Below are 24,234 nucleotides of genomic sequence, written 5' to 3'. Positions count from 1 at the left end.
TAACCGGCAAGGAGGTTAAATAATGCACGCTACTGTAATTAAAACCCATGAAATGTATTTGCCCATTTGTCCCGGTTATAAAACCGTTTAAATTATGTCCCTATCACAATGTTTGGCGCCAATATTTTATTTGGAAATAAAGGTGCATTTTTTTCAGTTTTGCATCCATCCCTAATTACAAGCCCGTAGTTTATAAAGTAACAGTGTTATACCCTCTTAACATAAATATTTAAAAAGTTCAGTCCCTAAGGTAACTATTTATGTTTTTTTTTTATTTTATTTCTTTATTTTTTTAATTACAAAAAAAAAAAAAATGGGGAGTGTGGGAGGTAATGAGTTAATTAATTGTGTAAAACTAATGTATTTGTATATGTAAAATGCTTTAGGGTGTAGTTTTACTATTTGGCCACAAGATAAGGGTGGAAAAAGGGACGGAGAAATCCGTACTGCGGGGGGTAAAGTGGTTAAGAAGGGTACATTAGTTCCCTTCACAAAACACAAAGCCATCCCTGGATGGGCTTGAACCACCAACCTTTTGGTTAACAGCTGAATGCACTAATCAATTGTGCCACCAAGACTAGTTGTTGTTGCTACATGATTTTATGGGGATGTATGTGTGTCTTTTGGAGGGAGAAAGTAAGTCTGCTCCAAGAAATTTAACGCCACTTTTACCTACAACAAAGCATTCCCTTTGAGGCAGCAGAGTGGTGCAGTGGAAGTGTGCTGGGCCCATAACCCAGAGGTTGATGCATCAAAACCACCCTCTGCTAGGTATGATTTCGTTTTTGCACCTTGCTTTATCGCATGGGCAAAACGGTTTCCGTAGCCCTGTAAGAGAAAGTGTCATTAGGGCCTTACTGTAACAATGGGATGTCAGGTGCTGACAGTTTCTTGTCTGTGAACCTTATTGCATTGTGGGAAATAACTGTTTACAGCTGGGTCCAACTGCCAAAAAAAGCAAGCAGCATCTCCTTCCACTGACATCACCTGCCAGCAGTAAAAATGTCACCATGTGGTAATTGTCAGAATGTACATCAGGGAGAGGAAACATTTTACAATGGGAAAACACTGACTAAATCATGTATACATAATTGTTAAAGTGGACCCAAATTAAACATACAAGATTTCAGAAATAAAATCTATTTTCGAAATTATAATAATAAATAGCAGCCTTTTATTCAGCTGCATGATGACAAATATAAAATATTTTACATTTATTGAAGGAGCCCCTCCCTTCCTTTGATATTGCCGGGGCAGAACCCAGCAAACTGGTGCAGTAGATGATGTCCAGCAAAGGAGGAATTGCTAATGGCTGCCACCTGTGTAACCCTAATTATGAAAAGAGAAGGGTGAAAAGTATGCACTGAAATGCTCATAGGCTTGAAGGAGTGTTTATTTATCGTTGTAGGTGTCAGAGTGGTGCAACTAAATATTTTGAATTAAAAAGATGTTTGGTTTGGGTCCGCTTTAAAATGAAGCATTTTTTGTATTACATTATTTTCACTGGAGTTCCTATTTAACCATTTACCGCCATCCTAACGTATTAAAACGTCATGCTTACCGCTTTTAACAGCAACATGACGTTTTAATACGTCGCGCATTCCCGCCGCTGCTACCGCCGTGTGTCCGCCGCTACCACCGCCATTACCATCGGGATCCCGTGCTGGGTGATTGGGGAAGAGGACCGAACAGTCCTCTACCCAATCGCAGTGCCTGGAGTGAATGGACGTGACCGCGAACAGCGGCTACGTCCATTCACATAAACAGGAAATGTAACAGTTTAATAAAGTGTAAAAAAAAAAAAAAAAAAAAAAGTGAACACGTCCTATGAGTGTTCACTAGCGCCATCTTGTGGCCAAAAAGTATATTACACCTACAAAATACATACATTTTCAAGTATATACACATCATTAATAAAATTACACTTCCAACCCTCCCCCCCAAAAAAAAACACTTGTAAAAAAAAAAAATCAGCTTAAAAAAATAAATAAATAGTTGCCTTAGGGACTCAGCTTTTTTTTATTCTATATTTTATGGGGAAAATTAATTTTAATTTATTACACAGGGGCTTTTAATTATGGCCAGAACAAACAGAAAAATAACCACTTATATTTCAAAATAATATACTGTCGCCATACATTGTGGTAGGGACATAATCTAAACGGTTTAATTATCGGGACCACTGGGCAAATAAAACGTGTTTGTTTTATCCACAGGAGAACGTTTAATTTTAAAACTATAAAGGCTGAACACTGAGAAATAATGATTTTTTTCTTTTTTTTCTGTTTTTCTCATTAAAATGCATTTAGAATAAAAAAATTCTTAGCAAAATGTACTATCCACAGAAAGCCTAATTGGTGGCGAAAAAAACAAGGTATAGATCATTTTCTTGTGATAAGTAGTAATAAAGTTATTAGGGAATAAAAGGGAGGAGCGCTGACAACTGAAAATTGCTCTGGTCCGTTAGGTTAAAAACCCTTGGGGGTGAACTGGTTAAGTTGTTTCTTTAGTGAGGAAAGGTCAGATGCAAGATATTTTTTTGAGTTGGTGATAACAAGAGCTGGTTAGGGAGTGAATGTGAGAGGTGGACAGAGATGGTGGAATAATAATTAGTTCTGTTTTACTCATATTGAGTTTTTAAGAAGTGAGAGGACATGAAGGAAGATATAGCAGACAAGCAGTCAGGAACACATGTGAGGAGGGAGTTAAGGTCTTGGGCTAAGAGGTTCAGTTGTGTATTGTCTGCATATAAGTGTTATTGAAACCCAAATGAGATGATTAAATTGCCAAAACCGTGCATGTAGATGGAAAAGAGGAGAAAGCCAAGGGCAGAGCCTTGAGGTACCCCCACAGACAAAGGATGAGGAGAAGAGATCTGATCTGAGTAAGAAACTGTGAAAACCTTCCAGAGAGATACTAAGATAACCAGCAGAGTGTGAGGCCCTTTATGCCTACACATGAAAGTATCTGTAGAAGTAAGGTGTGGTCTACGATATAGAATACTGATGACCGGTCAAGAAGGATGAGTATGGAAAAATGGCCTTTGGATTTAGCTGTAAGAAGATCATTGGCCAGATTAGTAATAGCCATTTCTGTGGAGTAGTTAGAATGAAAGCCAGACTGGAAATGATCAAGCAGGGAGTTAGGTGTATTATATTGGCTTTGTTCAGCAAGTATATGGCGTTCAAGTAATTCGGATGCAAATGGAATAATAGACACTGGGAGGTAGTTCACAAGTGCAATAGGATCTAGAGATTTTTTTTTAACCACTTAAGGACTGCAGTCATAAAACCCCTTAAGGACCAGACACTTTTTTTCCATTCAGACCACTGCAGCTTTAACGGTTTATTGCTCGGTCATACAACCTACCACCTAAATGAATTTTATCTCCTTTTCTTGTCACTAATACAGCTTTCTTTTGGTGCTATTTGATTGCTGCTGTGATTTTCAGTTTTTATTATATTCATCAAAAAAGACATGAATTTTGTCAAAAAAATAAAACAGAAAAACCTAGAGCCCGATATAGTGTAGTATGTATTGGATCAAGGAGGGATTATGACAAGTAAGTATTATTCTCACAAACATGGGTTACCGCTCAGACAACCACTGTATAGGCAGGTGGGGAGGTTAGACCTGTCCCCACTCAGGATTAAGATGTCGCTCTCTGAAGAAGGAAAAGAGGGTTTGTCTACAGATGAGCGTAATGACGTAATTACGATTTCGCGAAATTTTGCGAAAAGTTGTTACATTGTAATAACTTTGTTACATTGTGACTGATAGAACATTTCTGAGGATATTGCGAGGGATCATTTATTTAAAGGGACAGGTAAGTATTAATGGTTAATTAAGAATATTAAAGGACTTTTTTCGTGGTTATGTTTTTTGTTCAATTAAAATACTTTTTCTAAGTGTTTGTGTGTTTATTTAGGGGACTCCCAGATTCCACCATGAACTCCCCCCCCCCCCAGGAAATCGCGGCCTCCACCTCCACCGCCCATCGGAGGTGGAGAAGAGCCCCTTGTCCTTGGATTGGACAAGGGCTCGGAGGGGGAGGGGAAAGCTTGGCTGCCCCTCCCCTTCCGAGACCCCCCAATCCATGGACCATGCGGGCTGGTATAGTCAGGGTGCGGAGCTCCACGCGGCCGGTGCTCCGTATTCTGGCTATCCCAGCCTGCATGGGGGACAAGGGGTTAAAGGGGTCTGGGAGGGGGGATCCCACGTCGTTTTTTTTTTTTTATATTTCCCACACTCAGAACGAAGTAAGTAAAACTCTTCCCACTTGGGGGAATCTATGAAAATAAAACACTATTGTTACCTGTGCAAAAAAAAACTGACATTTTCCGCATTTAAAAGACATTTTTGCCCTTGAAACTTAAAAATCGATTTTCTCAAAAACTAGAAGGTCTTTTTGAAAAAAAAATGTTTCCTTATTCCTTCTGATCTCCTTAATATATTCTCCAAATTTGAGGCTCTTAGCATTTAAGGGGGCTTTGCTATTAACCCTTAAAGTTGGCGGCTTTTTTATATTATACGGAGCGTTACGGTTTAATGCGAAATTATGGTATGGTTTAATGCGAAATTACGGCATGAACCAAATGCGAAATTACGCATTGAAAATTACGCTTATGGTATTTTAAATTACGGTTTTAATGGCAATTACGCTACCGTAATTTCGCATCGTAATCGCAAATTTCGCATGCGTAATTATGGTAATGCAAAATTACGAAAATTTCGGCTCAACTCTAGGTTTGTCACCCTTCCACCAAGGGTGGAAATCTTGACTAGTATATGCACAGAGGCGCCAAAAGGATAAAAGATGCTAAAACGTTTAAAACATTCAGGTGGCGGTGGTGGACCAGCCACTCAAAAATGGACTTGATGCTGTCACTTGAGAAAAAGACAATTTATTCACATACTCCACAAACAATATCGCAACGCGTTTCACGGGCACAATCCCGCTTCATCAGGCATTCAACAAAGGGTGCCAAGCGTGTATTGGACCTACATTTGTGTGATACTCCCTTTGTTGAATGCCTGATGAAGCGGGATTGTGTCCGTGAAACGCGCTGCGATATTGTTTGTGGAGTATGTGAATAAATTGTCTTTCTCAAGTGACAGCATCGAGTCCATTTTTGAGTGGCTGGTCCACCGCCGCCACCCGAATGTTTTAAACGCTTTAGCATCTTTTATCCTTTTGGCGCCTCTGTGCATATATTTGTCAAAAAAATTATTATTTTTTTTTTAACTTTCTGTGCTGACATTTTTCAAATAAAGTAACATTTCTATATACATTTTTGTCCAAATGTATTGTGCTACATGTCTTTGTTAAAAAAAAAATCCAATAAGTGTATATTTATTGGTTTGGGTAAAAGTTATAGCGTTTACAAACTATCGTGCAAAAAGTGAATTTTCCTATTTTGAAGCATCTCTGACTTTTCTGAGCACCTGTCATGTTTCATGAGGCGCTAGAATTCCAGGATAGTATAAATACCACCCAAATGACCCCATTTTGGAAAGAAGACATCCCAAAGTATTCACTAAGAGGCATTGGCCTCAATTCACTAAGATTATCTCCTGTCTTTAATAACTCTTCTAGAGTTGTTACCATGGTGATAAGGCATGTAGTACTCAGGAAACATTTTACCTCAGGCAAACCTAAAGTTAACTCTTCTGTCTTTAAGTTAACTCTTCAATCCTTAAAATAACTCCAGAGTTAAAGACAGGCTGTTAATTAACTGCATGTGAAAATAACTACAGAGGAGGTAAATTAACTACAGAGGAGGTAAATTAACTACAGAGGAGGTAAATTAATTACAGAGGAGGTAAATTAACTACAGAGGAGGTAACTTAAGGAACTCTCTTGCCGTATTATCTCCAGCATGATCTTAGTGAATTGAGGCCATTGTGAGTTCATAGATTTTATTTTTTGTCACAAGTTAGCGGAAATAGAAACTTTGTGACAAAATTTTTTTTTTTTTTAAAGTTTCCATTTCTGCTAACTTGTGACCAAAAAAATGAAATCTGCCACGGACTCACTATGCCCCTCTCTGAATACTTTGGGATGTCTACTTTCCAAAATGGGGTCATTTGTGGGGTGTGTTTATTGTCCTGGTATTTTGAGGGGTGCTAAATTGTAAGCACCCCTGTAAAGCCTAAAGGTGCTCATAGGACTTTGGGCCCCTTAGCGCACCTAGGCTGCAAAAAAGTGTCACACGTGGTATCGCCGTACTCAGGAGAAATAGTATAATGTGTTTTGGGGTGTATTTTTACACATACCCATGCTGGGTGGGAGAAATATCTCTGTAAATGACAATTTTTTGATTTTTTTCACACACAGTTGTCCATTTCCAGAGATATTTCTCCCACCCAGCATGGGTATGTGTAAAAATACACCCCAAAACACATTATACTACTTGTCCTGAGTATGGAGATACCACGTGTGACACTTTTTTGCAGCCTAGATGCGCTTAGGGGCCCAAAGTCCTATGAGGACCTTTAGGATTTCACAGGTCATTTTGAGGCATTTGGTTTCTAAACTACTCCTCACAGTTTAGGGCCCCTAAAATGCCAGGGCAGTATAGGAACCCCACAAGTGACCCCATGTTAGAAAGAAGACACCCAAAGGTGGTGAGTTCATAGAAGATTTTATTTTTTGTGGCCGGGTGATCAGAAGCCCGCAGGGGGCAGATTAGGGCCTGATCTGACGGATAGGAATGCTAGGGGGTAACAGGTGGTGACAGGAGGTGATTGATGGGTGTCTCAGGGGGTGATAGGAGGGGAGAATAGATGCAATCAATGCACTGGGAGGTGATTGGAAGGGGGTCTGATAGGGATCTGATAGTTTGGCCGAGTGATCTGGAGACCACACGGGGCAAATTAGGGCCTGATCTGATGGGTAGGTGTGCTAGGGGGTGAAAGGTGGTGACAGCAGGTGAGTGATGGTGTCTCAGGGTGTGATTAGAGGGGGGAATGGATGCAAGTAATACACTGATGAGGTGATCGGGGGGGGGGGGGGGGGGGGGGTTGATGGCGATCTGAGGGTGTGGGCGGGTGTTTGGGTGCCCGCAAGGGGCAGATCAGGGTCTGATCTTATGGGTAGCAGTGACAGGTGGTGACAGGGGGTGACTGATAGGTGATTAGAGGGGAGAATAGATGCAAGCAATGCACTGGTGAGCAGGGATGCTCGGATACCACTTTTCACTATCTGGAACTAATTCAGATCCGGATATCCAGATATCCGATCTAGGTTGGATATCCGAATTTGACATTTGTATACCCGAACTGAATTTGGGTATCCGACCCCAGTATACGGCCGTGTTCGGATATCCGAATTGAAAACCGGAAATGGTCTTTTCAAGGCTTCTTATCCGTTTTATAAGCTAAAAAGCTCCTCCTCCTCCTCCTTCTCTCTCGTCTTGCAGGGATTTTTAGTATGTCAAAACCAAGCTCACATACCTTGGCCGGGAATCAAACCCAGGTCTACTGTGTGGAGGCCAGCTATGCTCACCACTATGCCACCAACCACACACACAGCAAAGGACAGCACTTTGAAGTCTGGAAGATTCCAGGGCAAGGGTGGGAAGGATGAAAAGCTAGGTGGCCATGCAACCATTCCTGCTAACCTAAAGATTACTTATAGACAGTCATATGAGACACATGCTGGTGCAGGGCTGTGTGCTGAGTCAACACATTGGCTTAAGACTTTACCAAATCCAATGCTCCAATATGGGGAAGCTTCTCTGTTTGCCGTTTGATGTTGTTTTTTTTTTTTTTTAAGTGTGGTGTCACAGTTCACTCATCTCTTCAACCACAAGAGGAGCCCAGGAGTAGTCTTAGCTACCGTAATATCTATGTTACGGCAGGGCCCTTATAACAGTTTCTCTTACAGGGCTATGGAAACCATTTTGCCCATGCGATAAAGCAAGGTGCAAAAATGAAATCCTACCTAGCAGAAGATGGTTTTACTGTGTAAAAAAAAAACGAAAAAAACCACAGAGACACCGGGAGCCCCTATAGTGTATTATCCTTGCGATCTGGTCAAAATATACAAATAATACTACTCACAAGTATAGGTTGCTTGGAGAGGCAACCACTCGAATAAGCAGGTGGAGAAAGCCCGTCTCCACTCGGTCTTTGCGGTGGGTGGTCGCAGCTCCTTCAAAAAAAGATTTCTTGCCACGAGTTGTGGCAGAAAATAACACACCCACTGTGTGGGATGTTAAACTCTAGGTAAAGCAGCAGTAGGAGGCGCCCTTGTTGTAATGTTTGCACTTATGCGTACTAGTAACAATTAAAATATAATATGTTGTAGATCGCCTACCTTAAGAATGGACACTCCACTCGGTAGGATGAAAACAAGAGTTTAATGATGGTAAGCACCTAGGACAACGCGTTTCGCGGTACAACCCGCTTCATCAGGTCAATATAGTGCTGTAGCAAATGGTGGGTATTCTTGGTGCCAAAAGAAGGTTTTGGCGCCCAGAATACCCACCATTTGCTACAGCACTATATTGACCTGATGAAGCGGGTTGTACCGCGAAACGCGTTGTCCTAGGTGCTTACCATCATTAAACTCTTGTTTTCATCCTACCGAGTGGAGTGTCCATTCTTAAGGTAGGCGATCTACAACATATTATATTTTAATTGTTATTAGTACGCATAAGTGCAAACATTACAACAAGGGCGCCTTCTACTGCTGCTTTAAGAAGATGGTTTTGATCTATAAACCTCTGGGTTATGGGCTCAGCAGCACACTCCTGCTGCACTACTGTGCAGTCTGCTTACATTTGTATACAAGCTTCAAGTTTAAGAAGGGTACATTAGTTCCCTTCACAAAACACAAAGCCATCCCTGGGTGAGCTTGAACCACCAACCTTTTGGTTGACAGCTGAATGCACTAACCAACTGTGCCACTGATACTAGTTGTTGCTGCTAAAAGATTTTATGGGGATGTATGTGTATCTTTTGGAGGGAGGAAGTAAGTCTGCTCCAAGAAGTTTAACAGCACTTTTTCCTACAACAAAGCATTCCCTGTGTGGCAGCAAAGTGGTACAGTGGAAGAGAGCTGGGCCCATAACCCAGAGGTCAATGGATCGAAACCATCCTCTGCTAGGTGTACTTTGGTTTTTACACCTTGGTTTATCACATGGGCCAATTGGTGGCCAGAGAAAGTGTCATTAGGGCCTTGCTGTAACATAGATAGTAGTGTAACAATATGGGGAAGCTTCTCTGTTTGCTGTTTTTTGTTTTGTTTTTAAGTGTGGTGTCACAGTTCACTCATCTCTTCAACCACAAGAAAGGCCCAGGAGTAGTCTTAGCTACCGTAAAATCTGTTACAGCAGGGCCCTTATAACACTTTCTCTTACAGGGCTATAGAAAATGTTTTGCCCATGCGATTAAGCAAGGTGTAAAAATGAAATCATACCTAGCAGAGGATGGTTTCAATCCATCAACCTCTGGGTTATGGGTCCAGCACACTTCCACTGCACCACTCTGCTGCCACACAGGGAATGCTTTGTTGTAGGTAAAAGTGGCGTTAAACTTCTTGGAGCAGACTTACTTCCTCCCTCCAAAAGACACAGTGCATTCGGCTGTTAACCAAAAGGTTGGTGGTTCAAGCCCACCCAGGGATGGGTTTGTGTTTTGTGAAGGGAACTAATGTACCCTTCTTAATCTTGAAGATTATATACAAATGTGTAACGATCGGTGTAACACAGAGAGGATCTGATTACCGGTGATCTGCAGTATCACCGAGAATACAGATATATACCCGATTATTGATGATCTGCAGTATCACCGATAATCAGATATATCTCTAACCTCTGGACACCTGGGTAATAAGAGTGTTTGGTGCAACAGAAATACTTTGAGGACTGCACCAGGTGCACAGCAGTAAGGAGTACTGCACAGTAACACGTTCCTTCCGCAAGCCTGAGACTCTCCCGAGGGAGGGGTCAGGCTAGGAGTAGGAAGGACAGAGAGTGAGTGATACCAAGGAAAGGTGTCACCCCCAGGTCTGTGAGCTATCTCTAGACTGAGGAGATAGCTCTCAAGGTCGGGCAAGCCGGGTCTGCAACAGACAGACAGATCAGGGACAGAGACAGGAGACAGATGCGGAATCCTAAGACTAGCAGAGTTCGGCAACAGAGTATCAGATATAGCGAAGTACCTAATCAGAGACCAGAAGAGTAATCAGGAAAGCAGAAGGTCATAACAAATAATCAACAATGCCTAGTCTGGGGTGTGAGCTCCTTGATCATCAACACCCTGGAAACTGGTCCAAATAATAACACAGAATATACAGTTTTCCCTAGACTGAGGTGTGAGGTCCTTGATCATCAACACCCAGGAACTGGTCTAGATAATAACACAGATAATATCACAGATACTGACAAGGTCTGAGTTCTACCACGTAGTGATCTCAACGCCTGACACCAGAGAAATGAACAGCACCCAGTATATATACACCAGCACTCTCCAGCGCCTCCCCTAAGTGCTGGACCAATGAAACCTGATAGAATTGTCAGCTGATCGGCTAGATCAGCTGACACCCTTCTGACTGCCATAAAGGCTCTGCCTCTCAGCGCGCGCGTCCTTCTGAACCTGTGTGGACTATCAGTCCCAGCCACACCAGACATGTGTTGTAATGCATCTGTTAGTTTGAACGCACCGCTGTCAGAGCATGCGGCGGTTTCCCCACGTTCAGCCATACTGCTAGTGGTAAGCCCATGCGTGCAACCCGCCGCGTCGGACGCGGAGTCTGCCGCCTTGTTCACTGGGCATGCGGCGGTTTCTCCGCGCTCCGTCAGGCTAGTGGATGCAGGCCCATGCGCGCAAGCTGCCATGTTGAACGCGGAATCAGCCGCCTTACTCTGAGTACTCGCGGCGGCTTTTACGCGTTTTCTCACAGTAACCCCCCCCCTGAGGAGTGGACTCCGGACAGCTCCTACCCAGTTTCTCAGGATACAAAGCGTGGAACTCCCTCCTTAATTTATCCGCATGCATGCGACACTCAGGTACCCATGTTCTCTCCTCAATACCATACCCTTTCTAGTGAACTAGATACTGCACTGAGTTCTGTACAACACGTGAGTCTAAAATCTTTTCTACTTCGTACTCAGGTTGGTCAGCTACCATCACAGGAGGCGGAGGAGTGGAACCTACATGAACTGCTGGCTTAAGCAGGGACACATGAAAGGATCTTACACCACGCATGCTGGCAGGGAGATCAACGGCATAAGTAACATTGTTGATCTTCCTGGTCACTGGAAAAGGGCCGACAAATCTGGGTCCTAACTTGGGCGAGGGCTGTTTCAGGGTCAAATGACGTGTGGACACCCAGACCAAGTCTCCTGGCCGGAACTTCCACTCTAAGGAGCGTTTCTTGTCAGCTTGACCTTTCTGACTTTGAAAAGCCTTCTCCAAATTATTTTTCACGATCCCCCAAATGTTCTTAAATGACTTTTGCCAAACCTCCAAAGCTGGAAACGGAGTGGAAGCTACTGGCAATGGGGAGAACTTAGGCAACTTTCCAGTTACCACCTGAAACGAAGAAAATCCAGAGGAAGAGCTTTTCAAATTATTGTGCGCAAATTCTGCAAACGGCAAGAACTTGACCCAATCATTTTGCGCATCCGCAACATAAAACCTTAGAAACTGTTCCAACGACTGATTAATTCTCTCAGTCTGACCATTGGTCTGTGGGTGGTAGCCCGACGAAAATGACAGTTCCATGCCCATTTGATGACAAAATGCCCTCCAAAATTTAGAAACAAATTGGACTCCCCGATCTGACACGTTTTCCGGAATGCCATGTAGCCGGAAAATGTGGATGATGAAAAGATCGGCCAACTCCTAGGCCGAGGGGAGTAATTTCAGGGGCACAAAATGGGCCGTTTTGCTGAAACAGTCGAATACCACCCAAATGACCGACATGCCCTCAGACCTCGGAAGCTCACCCACAAAATCCATGGACAAATGGGTCCATGGTTCACTCGGGGTGGGCAAAGGCTGCAACGTTCCCACAGGTGCCAGACGGGAGGGTTTGCTTTTTGCACATACTGCACACTCTCTAACATACTCCTTGCAGTCAGTTGCCAATGAAGTCCACCAAGCACACCTAGCAACAAGGTCCTGTGTTCTGGTGGCCCCAGGATGTCCAGCATTTTTGTGGGAGTGGAACATCTACAATATCTGGAGGCGAAATGGCAGTGGTACAAATATCACCCCTTCAGGCTTTCCTTCAGGGACATCCTGCTGGAAGGGACTTAAAGTCTCCATCCAGTTTTTCCAGGTCTCTGTGGCTGCCAACACTACTCTCTGTGGGATAATAGTCTCTGGGTCTGAGGGCTGTGCTGTCTCTGGTTCAAAGCATCTGGACAAAGCATCCGCTTTAATGTTTTTACTAGAGATGGGACGACGAATCCGGCGAATCCACGAATCCCTCGAATATTGGGAAATATTCGAGATTCGTGGATTCGAATCCCGACGCCATTTTCCACTTTACGAATCCGCCGAATCCCGACGCTGCATCGCCGCGCATCCGCCGCTCGCACTCGTCCTCCTCCGACCCGCGCCTCCTCCGACCGCCCCGCGCCTCCTCCGCCCGGCCGCCCGCATACTTTGTATCAACTCACCCGTCCAGTGGAGCGCAGACAGAGCGGCAGACCTCTCGCTGACTTCCTGGTTCCCTCTAGTGACCGGCTCTTACAATGACGTCGTCAGTAAAAGCCGGTCCGGCCACTAGAGGGAACCGAGAAGGAAGGAAGAGGTCTGCCGCTCTGTCTGCGCTCCACTGGACATGTAAGTTGATACTTATGCAGGGGTGAGCGAGGAGGCACAGGGGACGGAGGAGGCCATGGGGGTGAGCGACACCTACCTACCTACCTACCTACCTACCTACCTACCACTTTACCTACCTACCTGCCACTATACCTACCTAAAGGCCCCCTATACGTACCTACCTACCGGGCACTATACCTACAGGCCCCTATACCTACCTAAAGGCCCCCTATACTACCTACCTACCACTATACCTACCTACCTACAGGCCCCTATACCTACCTAAAGGCCCCCTATATGTACCTACCTACCTAAAGGCCCCTATACCTACCTAAAGGCCTCTATACCTACCTACCTAAAGGCCCCCTATACGTGCCTACCTACCTAAAGGCCCCTATACCTACCTACCTAAAGGCCCCTATACCTACCTACCTATTTACCTACCTATACTTAAGGCCTTATACCCTGCTACCTATACTGAAGGTCCCTTTAACTACCTACCTACCTACAGGACACTATACCTACCTACCTACCGGCCACTATACCTACCTACCTACCTACAGGCCACTATACCTACCTAAAGGCCCCCTATACGTACCTACCTACCTACCTACCTACCTAAAGGCCCCTATACCTACCTTCCTACCTAAAGGCCCCTATACTTACCTACCTACCTACCTAAAGGCCCCTATACCTACCTACAGGCCTCTATACCTACCTACCTACTTAAAGGCCCCCTATACGTGCCTACCTACCTAAAGGCCCCTATACCTACCTACCTAAAGGCCCCTATACCTACCTACCTACATACCTACCTATACTTAAGGCCCTATACCCTGCTACATATACTGAAGGTCCCTTTAACTACCTACCTACCTACAGGACACTATACCTACCTACCTACCGGCCACTATACTTACCTACCTACCTACAGGCCACTATACCTACCTAAAGGCCCCCTATACGTACCTACCTACCTACCTAAAGGCCCCTATACCTACCTACCTAAAGGCCCCTATACCTACCTACCTACATACCTACCTATACTTAAGGCCCTATACCCTGCTACCTATACTGAAGGTCCCTTTACCTACCTAAAGGCCCCTATACCTACCTACATACCTACCTATACTTAAGGCCTCTATATACCCTGTTAACTATACTGAAGGCCCTATACCCTGCTACCTATACTGAAGGTCCCTTTACCTACCTAAAGGCCCCTATACCTACCTACATACCTACCTATACTTAAGGCCTCTATATACCCTGCTACCTATACTGAAGGCCCATATACCCTGCTACCTATACTGAAGGCCCCTATACCCTGCTACCTATACTGAAGGCCTATATACCCTGCTACCTATACTGAAAGCCCATATACCCTGCTACCTATACTGAAGGCCCATATACCCTGCTACCTATACTGAAGGCCCATATACCCTGCTACCTATACTGAAGGCCCATATACCCTGCTACCTATCAGAGGCGGGACAAGGTCCTCCAGCACCCAAGGCTGAGACACCAAAGTGCGCCCCTCCATCCCTCCCCCCCAGCCATCACACACTGATTGCTATTAGACTAAGAGGTGCCACAGGGCCCACAACCTCCCCAACACCTTAATATCTAGTTATCTGGCTTGCAGTCACTGCTATGTATCCCCTTGTCTTATTTCTTTCTGCTTCAAACACAATTAGGAATGACAGCTAAATGAATTGTGCGCCCCCTCCTACACTGCGCCCTGAGGCTGGAGCCTCTCCAGCCTATGCCTCGGCCCGGCCCTGCTACCTATACTGAAGGCACATATACCTTGCTACCTATACTGAAGGCCTATATACCCTGCTACCTATACTGAAGGCACATATACCCTGCTATCTATACTGAAGGCCCCTATACCCTGCTACCTATACTGAAGACCCATATACCCTGCTACCTATACTGAAGGCCCATATACCCTGCTACCTATACTGAAGGCACATATACCCTGCTACCTATACTGAAGGCACATATACCCTGCTACCTATACTGAAGGCACATATACCCTGCTACCTATACTGAAGGCACATATACCCTGCTACCTATACTGAAGGCCTATATACCCTGCTACCTATACTGAAGGCCCATATACCTTGCTACCTATACTGAAAGCTACCAATATTGAAGGCACCCATACCTAGCTAGCTATACTGAAGGCACCTTTACCTCGCTACCTATACTGCGGGCAACTATACCACGGATCGCACAATTCGTATGTGCAGGATTCGTTAGATTCGGGATTCGAAAGGTTCGAGATATTCGAGAACCTTTTTAGATTCGGATCCGGATTCGGATTCGAAGAAATTGTGGATTCGTCCCATCCCTAGTTTTTACTACCCGGAGTGTACGTAATTACAAATCTGAATCTCGAGAAAAACAGTGACCACCGAGCCTGACGGGGACTCAATCTCTTAGCCCCCTCAATGTATTCCAAATTTTTGTGATCAGTGTAAACGGTAATCATATGTTCTGCTCCTTCTAGCCAATGACGCCATTCTTCGAAGGCCAATTTAATGGCTAGGAGCTCCCTGTTGCCTATATCGTAGTTTTTCTCTGCTGGTGAAAACCTACGAGAGAAATAGGCACACGGGTGTAATCTTCTCTGCAAGCCAGAACGCTGAGACAGCACAGCCCCTACCCCGACCTCCGAGGCGTCCACCTCCACAATAAAGGGATAGGAGGTGTCGACGTGTCTCAAAATGTGTGCAGAGCAAAACAATTCTTTCAAAGTGGAGAAAGCAGCCAGAGCTTCGGGTGACCAGTGGTTGGTATCTTCCCCTTTCTTAGTAAGACTGGTGAGGGGTGCTATGACTGTGGAGTACCCCTTTATGAACCTTCTATAGTAATTAGCGAATCCTAAAAATCTCTGGAGAGATTTCAGTCCCACTGGCTGAGGCCATTCCAGGACAGCAGAGACTTTGGCAGGATCCATAGAAAGGCCCGAGGTGGAAATTATGTACCCCAGAAAAGTGACAGATGTTACCTCAAAAATGCATTTCTCCAATTTAGCATAATGCATGTTCTGTCTTAACTTGTGCAGCACAAATTTGACATGAGCCCTGTGCTCAGAAAGGTTATCTGAGAAGATTAGTATATCATCCAGATATACCAGAACAATTTTACCCAACACCTCCCTGAATACTTCATTAATGAGTTCCTGAAAGACGGCCGGGGGGCGTTACACAACCCGAAGGGCATCACCAGGTACTCGTAATGCCCATCGGGTGTGTTAAAGGCCGTCTTCCACTCATCGCCCTTTCTGATCCGCACCAGGTTGTATGCACCCCGCAAATCCAATTTCGAGAAAATTTTAGCATTGGTGACCTGAGTGAATAAATCGTCTAGGCAATGGAAAGCGATTTTTTACTGTTATCTTATTCAGGCCCCGGTAATCAATGCATGGCCGAAGGCCTCCGTCTTTTTTCTTTACAAAAAAGAAACCTGCTCTGGCAGGCGACCGGGAAGGGCGAATGAAACCCTTAGCCAAGTTTTCACGGATGTACTCTCGCATGGCCACTTTTTCTGGCCCAGACAAATTGTAGAGATGACCTCTAGGGAGCATACAACCAGATCGGAGATTGATGGGTCAATCGAAAGGGCGATGTGGAGGTAGTTTCTCTGCAGCTTTGGGACAAAACACATCTGAAAATTCAGAATATTGTTCCGGTACTCCCTCCACATGAATCCTGGTCTGACCCAAGGTTACCCTCACTAAACAATGATGAAAGCAATGGGCTGACCAGCTTGTTAGCTGGCCAGTGGCCCAATTAATCTGAGGGGAGTGAAGGTGTAACCAAGGCATGCCAAGGATGATAGTGGAGGTTGACATGTGTAACACAAAAAAAAAAAAAAACTTCTCCCTATGCAGCACCCCTATAGTGACTCCCACCTCTGGTGTCTGAGACAGAGGGCGGTTACGTTGCAGGGGGGAATCATCCACTGCCGTAACTTGGAAAGGTGGTGTTACCGGGGTGAGCGGAATACCCAATTTCTTAGCAAATTCGTAATCCATAAAATTAGCCGCTGAGCCCAAATCAACGAAGGCCTCAGTGACTTCAGATTTATCTTCCCATGTAATCGTACAAGGAAGAAGCAACCTTTTATCATCTAGGGGTAAAAGTTGTACGCCTAGGGTATTACCCCCAACTACTCCTAGGCAGTAGCGTTTCCCGATTTCTTAGGGCAATTCTGTACTCTATGACCCCCCCTCTGCACAATAAAGACATAACTGCTCTGAAATCCTGTGTCTCCACTCCACTTGAGACAACTTTGACCGACCAATCTGCATTGGTTCGGGTGGAGGTGAAACAGGAGGAGGTGGAGTCACAGGAGGCGCAGCGTAGGACACCATCCTTACATGGTCTCTACCTCGGGTCTGTCTCTGATAGCGTAGCCTACGGTCGATCCTGATGGCCGATGAAATGGCCTCATCAATGGTCTTAGGTTCAGGCTGACTCAACATGAGATCAGAGACCTCATCTGACAACCCTGATAAGAAACAATCTAACAGGGCAAAGGTGCCCCACCTGGCTGACACTGACCACCTTCTGAATTCAGCAGCATACTCCTCGACCGGACTCTTGCCTTGACGTAACAACTTGAGCTTCCACTCAGAAGTCGAGGCAATGTCTGGATCGTCGTCAATTATTGCCATGGCTTTAAAAAATTCATCTACAGAGGTTAGGGCTAAGTCTCCAGCGGGTAGAATGTACGCCCAGGTCTGAAAATCACCTGATAACGTCTTAATAAATGTGACCCTTTGGGCCATAGTTCCTGAAAATCTAGGTCTCAACTCAAAGTATGATAAGACTCTACTCCTAAAATTTCGGAAATCAGATCTGTGACCAGAAAATTTTTCAGGTACAGCATGCGTATGTCTGTGCTAGGAGGAGATCGCACTTCATCCACAGCCGTCTGGAGGGTTTGTAAAGATCCGGACAAAGCGTCAATTAACGCCCGGTGATTACCCAGCACTTGGTTGATGGTATCCACCGAAGTGGTAAGTGCGCCCTGACGGTCGGTGTGTGTGTCCATTTGCATTTTTGGGTCTGCCGTTCTGTAACGATCGGTGTAACACAGAGAGGATCTGATTACCGGTGATCTGCAGTATCACCGAGAATACAGATATATACCCGATTATTGATGATCTGCAGTATCACTGATAATCAGATATATCTCTAACCTCTGGACACCTCAGTAATAAGAGTGTCTGGTGCAACAGAAATACTTTGAGGACTGCACCTGAGGAGCAGGTGCACAGTAGTAAGGAGTACTGCACAGTAACACGTTCCTTCCGCAAGCCTGAGACTCTCCCGAGGGAGGGGTCAGGCTAGGAGTAGGAAGGACAGAGAGTGAGTGACACCAAGGAAGGGTGTCACCCCCAGGTCTGTGAGCTATCTCTAGACTGAGGAGATAGCTCTCAAGGTCGGGCAAGCCGGGTCGGCAACAGACAGACAAATCAGGGACAGAGACAGGAGACAGATGCGGAATCCTAAGACTAGCAGAGTTCGGCAACAGAGTATCAGATATAGCGAAGTACCTAATCAGAGATCAGAAGAGTAGTCAGGAAAGCAGAAGGTCATAACAAATAATCAACAATGCCTAGTCTGGGGTGTGAGCTTCTTGATTATCAACACCCTGGAAACTGGTCTAAATAATAACACAGATCATAAATAGTTTTCCCTAGACTGAGGTGTGAGGTCCTTGATCATCAACACCCAGGAACTGGTCTAGATAATAACACAGATACCATGTAGTGATCGCAACGCCAGACACCAGAGAAATGACCAGCACCCAGTATATATACACCAGCGCTCTCCAGCGCCTCCCCTAAGTGCTGGACCAATGAAACCTGATAGAATTGTCAGCTGATTGGCTAGATCAGCTGACACCCTTCTGACTGCCATAAAAGCTCTGCCTCTCAGCGCGCGCGTCCTTCTGAACCTGTGTGGACTATCAGTCCCAGCCACACCAGACATGTGTTGTAATGCATCTGTTAGTTTGAACGCGGGGCCAGCCGCACCGCTGTCAGAGCATGCGGCGGTTTCCCCGTGTTCAGCCATACTGCTAGTGGTAAGCCCATGCGTGCAACCCGCCGCGTCGGACGCAGAATCCGCCGCCTTGTTCACTGGGCATGCGGCGGTTTCTCCGCGCTCCGTCAGGCTAGTGGATGCAGGCCCATGCGCGCAAGCTGCCATGTTGAACGCGGAATCAGCCGCCTCACTATGAGTACTCGCGGCGGCTTTTCCGCGTTTTCTCACAAAATGTAAGCAGATTGCAGAGTTGTGCAGCAGGAGTGTGCTGCTGGGCCCATAACCCAGAGGTTGATGGATCAAAACCATCCTCTGCTAGGTGTGATTTCATTTTTGCACCTCGCTTTATCGCATGGGCAAAACGGTTTCCATAGCCTTGTAAGAGAAAGTGTTATAAGTGCCCTGCCGTAACATAGATGTTACGGTAGCTATGACTACTCCTAGGCCTTTCTTGTAGTTGAAGAGATGAGTGAACTGTGACACCACACTTAAAAACAAAAAAACAAACAAACCGCAAACAGTGAAGCTTCCCCATATTGGAGCATTGGATTTGGTAAAGTCTTCAGCCAATGTGTTGACTCACCACACAGCCCTGCACCCGGCATGTGTCTCATATGACTGTCTATAGGTAAGCTTTAGGTTAGCAGGAATGGTTGCATGGCCACCTAGCTTTTTCATCCTTCCCACCCTTGCCCTGGAATCTTCCACACCTCAAAGTGCTGTCCTTTGCTGTGTGTGTGGTTGGTGGTATATTGGTGAGCAAAGCTGCCCTCCAAGCAGTTGACCTGGGTTATATTCCTGGCCAATGTATGTGAGCTTGCTTTTGACATACTACAAATCCCGAGAGAGAGGATGATGATGGTATGTTTTTAGCTTCTTTTTTTTCCCAAAACATTTTTATTGGTATTTCAACAGTTTTACAGACACAGAGGAACTATGAAACATTTTTTTCACTATTATAAAATTTGTACGTAAGACAGGAGTTCCCATGTGTTTTAACCCCTTCCCCCCTAAGTCCCTCCCTTTATAGCCCACCCAGGGTCACCCTATGTCACTTTCCCATACTATTTGTAATCTATTGAATCAGAGATTATAAATTCCACACAGTCTTTAGGACAAGACTTTAAGTTGGCCTAGTGTGCCTCCTATGTCCTCCAGGCAGTATTAGGAAGTGTAGATGAAATCTCTCATGAGGGCCATGACTTGGTGCGAGTTGAAGTGATGCAGGATAAAGTTCCTCCACATTTTAAAGAATGTTCTCGTTTTAAGTTCTTTCGCTTGAAGGGTACATAGTCTCTCCATATGAAATATATACAGGAGTTCCTGTTTTAGGATTGCAAGGTCTGGGGAGTAGAATCTAGCCATTTGCATAGAATCGCTCTCCTGGCAGCTATCATTATGATATGGCAGAGAGAAGAAGGGTGGTCTTGTGTCGAATTGGAGGAAGAAGAGAAGTAGTTAAAAACCATCAGCATTCTTGACTTCTTTATTTTCTTTTTACATACTTTATTTGTATATTGGAGTACCTTATCCCAGAATAGCTGTATTCTTGGGCACTCCCATATACAATGTATTAGGTCAGCATTAGGTAGGAAGCATTTTGGGCATTGTGGGTTATAATCAGGTGGTGCTACTTTGTACTTAATGTTAAAGGCATATTTGCCTCTATGAACTAATAATAAATGCGAGGATCTCCACTTCTCGTCGCTGATGACGTTTCTAACTACCATATTTCCTTCTAGAATCTGTTTTCCCACCCTCTCTTCGTTTAGTATTGATTCCCATTATTTCATGGCAGCAGCAGCCATGTCAGAGCTCGTTAGATCTCTAATTGCTGCATATAGTTCCGCTAGGGAGATATTTTTAAGTGTCGGTTTTAGTATAGCATCAAACTTTGTTGGTATCATAATGGAAGATTCAGCATAAAGGTTCACAGCAGCCATTGCTCTAACCTGGGCATATGTTAGAAAATCCCCTCTAGGTAGGCCAAATTTCTGTCTCAGTTCCATGTTTTTAGCTTCTAAAACGGTTAAGAAGCTTTTAAAAAACCATTTCCGGTTTTCAATCCGGATATCCGAATTCGGCCGGATACTGGGGTTGGATATCCGAATTCAATTCGGATTTCAAAATTTCAAACTCGGATATCCGACCCGGATCAGATATCTGGGTATCCAGATCCGAATTAGTTCCAGGAAGTGAAAAGTGGTATCCGAGCACCCCTGCCCACAAGGGGCAGATGAGGGTCTGATCTGATGGGTTTGATGGGTAGCAGTGACAGGGGGTGATTGATGGGTGATCAGTGGGTGATTAGAGGGGAGAACAGATGTAAATAATGCACTGGGAAGGTGATAAGGGGGGTCTGAGGGCAATCTGAGGGTGTGGGCGGGTGTTTGGGTGCCCGCAAGGGGCAGATTAGGGTCTGAGCTGATGGGTAGCAGTGACAGGGGGTGACGGGGTGATTGATAGGTGATCAGGGTGTGATTAGAGGGGAGAATAGATGCAAGCAATGCACTGGCGAGGTGATTGGGGGGGTCTGAGGGCAATCTGAGGGTGTGGGCAGGTAATTGGGTGCCCGCAAGGGGCAGATTAGGGTTTGATGTGATGGGTAGCAGTGACGGAATGATTAATAGGTGATTGACAGGTGATCAGTGGGTGATTACAGGGGAGGATAGATGTATACAGTAGATGGGGGGGGGGGGGGGTCTGGGGAGGATCTGAGAGTGTGGGGGGCTGATCAGGAGCCCCCAGGGGGCAGATTAGGACCTAATCTAAAATATAGCGTTGACAGATAGTGTCAGGGGGTGATTGGGTGCAAACAGTGGTCTGAGGGGGTGATCAGGGGGGTCTGAGGGGTGCTGTGGGTGATCAGGGGGCGGGGGGCAGAATCAGTGTGTGTGCGCTTACCAGGGAGGCTGCCTCCTGCCCTGGTGGTCCCTCGATCCCTGGGACCACCAGGGCAGGAGGCAGCCTGTATAATACGCTTTGTATACATTACAAAGCATATTATACAGTATGCTTACTATGCGGCAGATCGGGGGTTAACCCGCCAGCGCTGCTAATTGGCCGGCAGGTTGACGTTGTGGGTGGGCGGAGCCTAATTTCAGCGGATGCGCGCGATTCCCGGCAATTCAGTCCCCCGGGAGCCGTCGCCGATCCGCGTTACGCGGTCCTGGGGGTGCCATTTTGCCGCCGCCCATAGGTATTGGGCAGTCGGGAAGTTGTTACGTAGTGGTGTCACAACAACCTTCTTGAGTGGGGAAGGAAAGATGCCAGTGGAGAGGGACAGGTTAAATAATGATGTCTGTATATTATGTATCCTTGTTTGTTCCTTCCATTGTATAGTACTACAGAAGATGATGGTACTATAATAATAATAATCTTTATTTTAGAGTGTCTGAAGAGACATTTATCATCTTAAAGCTCAGCTGACTTTCTACCACTAGTCCAGCCTTTATTTGTAGATGTAGCCAGGGTTTATGGCCAGCATGGAAAATGTTTGATTGGTTAGCTGGGATCCCAGTCCTCAGTTACTGTACAATAAAGGCGCCCTAATTAAATGGAATATTACTTTGTACGCACTTTATTTAATATCAATATCTGATTTGAAGAAAATCTATGTTTTCTCTAAACCTCTCCCTGTATAATAATAATATATATATTTTTTTTTTTCATTAAGGCTGTGGCGTACTTGCTGTTTTGCTTGTATGTATATTCTTGGATAATACTTACCTCAATGAAGAGCTTAAAGACAATGAAAAGAAGGAACCAATTTGGATACAAATACTGGCAACTTTTAGGCAGCTTAAAGACAATCGTCAACTTCTTCTCATTCCTCTCACAATGTGGAGTGGATTTGAACAAGGATTTCTTGCTGGAGACTATACAAAGGTCAGCAATATTAATGTGTATAAATCTGGCTGCAAAAAAAATAATTTAAAACTGGCACCAGTGGTGGTAACACACTGAAAATTCAAAAAGCATAATGGGTGGATCATGGATCACAATGCTGTATGCATTCCAGTGCATATGTTGCACCATTGTTTCAGTCAAATTTTCTCTGAATTGTTCTATTCTTATTAACAGACTAAAAAAAGACTGTGTAACAACATCCTGAACAGGGGTATCAGTTATGCTCTTTGTGTGTGGAGATTTTTATGGGTGTAGAAGGTTGTAGCGGAAAGATGTCTGTTGTAAGATGGTGTTTTGTGTGGTTTCTTTGCACTATTAAGATGATGCTGGATTCTGATTAAGTCTGTTGCTGCTTACATACAGTGGGTTGCAAAAGTATTCGGCCCCCTTGAAGTTTTCCACATTTTGTCACATTACTGCCACAAACATGAATCAATTTTATTTGAATTCCACATGAAAGACCAACACAAAATGGTGTACACATGAGAAGTGGAACGAAAATCATACATGATTCCAAACATTTTTTACAAATAAATAACTGCAAAGTGGTGTGTGCATAATTATTCGGGCCCCTTTGATCTGAGTGCAGTCAGTTGCCTATAGACATTTCCTGATGAGTGCTAATGACTAAATAGTGTACCTGTGTGTAATCTAATGTCAGTACAAATACAGCTGCTCTGTGAGGGCCTCAGAGGTTGTCTAAGAGAATATTGGGAGCAACAACACCGTGAAGTCCAAACAACACACCAGACAGGTCAGGGATAAAGTTATTGAGAAATTTAAAGCAGGCTTAGGCTACAAAAAGATTTCCAAAGCCTTGAACATCCCACGGAGCACTGTTCAAGCGATCATTCAGAAATGGAAGGAGTATGGCACAACTGTAAATCTACCAAGACAAGGCCGTCCACTTAAACTCACAGGCCGAACAAGGAGAGCGCTGATCAGAAATGCAGTCAAGAGGCTCATGGTGACTCTGGACGAGCTGCAGAGATCTACAGCTCAGGTGGAAGACTCTGTCCATAGGACAACTATTAGTTGTGCACTGCACAAAGTTGGCCTTTATGAAAGAGTGGAAAGAAGAAAGGCATTGTTAACAGAAAGCATAAGAATTTCCGTTTGCAGTTTGCCACAAGCTATGTGGGGGACACAGCAACCATGTGGAAGAAGGTGCTCTGGTCAGATGAGATCAAAATGGAACTTTTTGGCCAATATGCAAAACGCTATGTGTGTCGGAAAACTAACGCTGCACATTACTCTGAACACACCATCCCCACTGCCAAATATGGTGGTGGCAGCATCATACTCGGGGGTGCATCTCTTCAGCAGGGACAGGAAAGCTTGTCAGAGTTGATAGGAAGATGGATGGAGCCAAATACAGGGCAAACTTGGAAGTAAACCTCTTGGAGACTGCAAAAGACTTGAGACTGGGGCGGAGGTTCAACTTCCAGCAGAACAATGACCCTAAACATAAAGCCAGGGC

The 24,234-nt window shown here is 44.9% G+C and overlaps 1 protein-coding gene across 4 annotated transcripts in view; it reads left to right on the top strand.

Moving 5' to 3' along the window:
• LOC137504018 (protein unc-93 homolog A-like) overlaps window positions 1–24,234 on the top strand; it is a 1,407,338-nt gene that overhangs the window by 841,710 nt on the left and 541,394 nt on the right. For all 4 annotated transcript variants that reach the window (XM_068231907.1, XM_068231906.1, XM_068231905.1 and 1 more), the window contains one exon: window positions 22,522–22,733. In XM_068231907.1, the coding sequence (XP_068088008.1) occupies window positions 22,522–22,733 (212 nt within the window). The remainder of the gene's footprint in view (window positions 1–22,521; window positions 22,734–24,234) is intronic.

Source organism: Hyperolius riggenbachi, chromosome 4 (genome assembly GCF_040937935.1).
Source record: "Hyperolius riggenbachi isolate aHypRig1 chromosome 4, aHypRig1.pri, whole genome shotgun sequence".
In the NCBI taxonomy this organism is placed as follows: domain Eukaryota; kingdom Metazoa; phylum Chordata; class Amphibia; order Anura; family Hyperoliidae; genus Hyperolius; species Hyperolius riggenbachi.
This window is presented reverse-complemented; position numbering and strand designations above follow the sequence as displayed.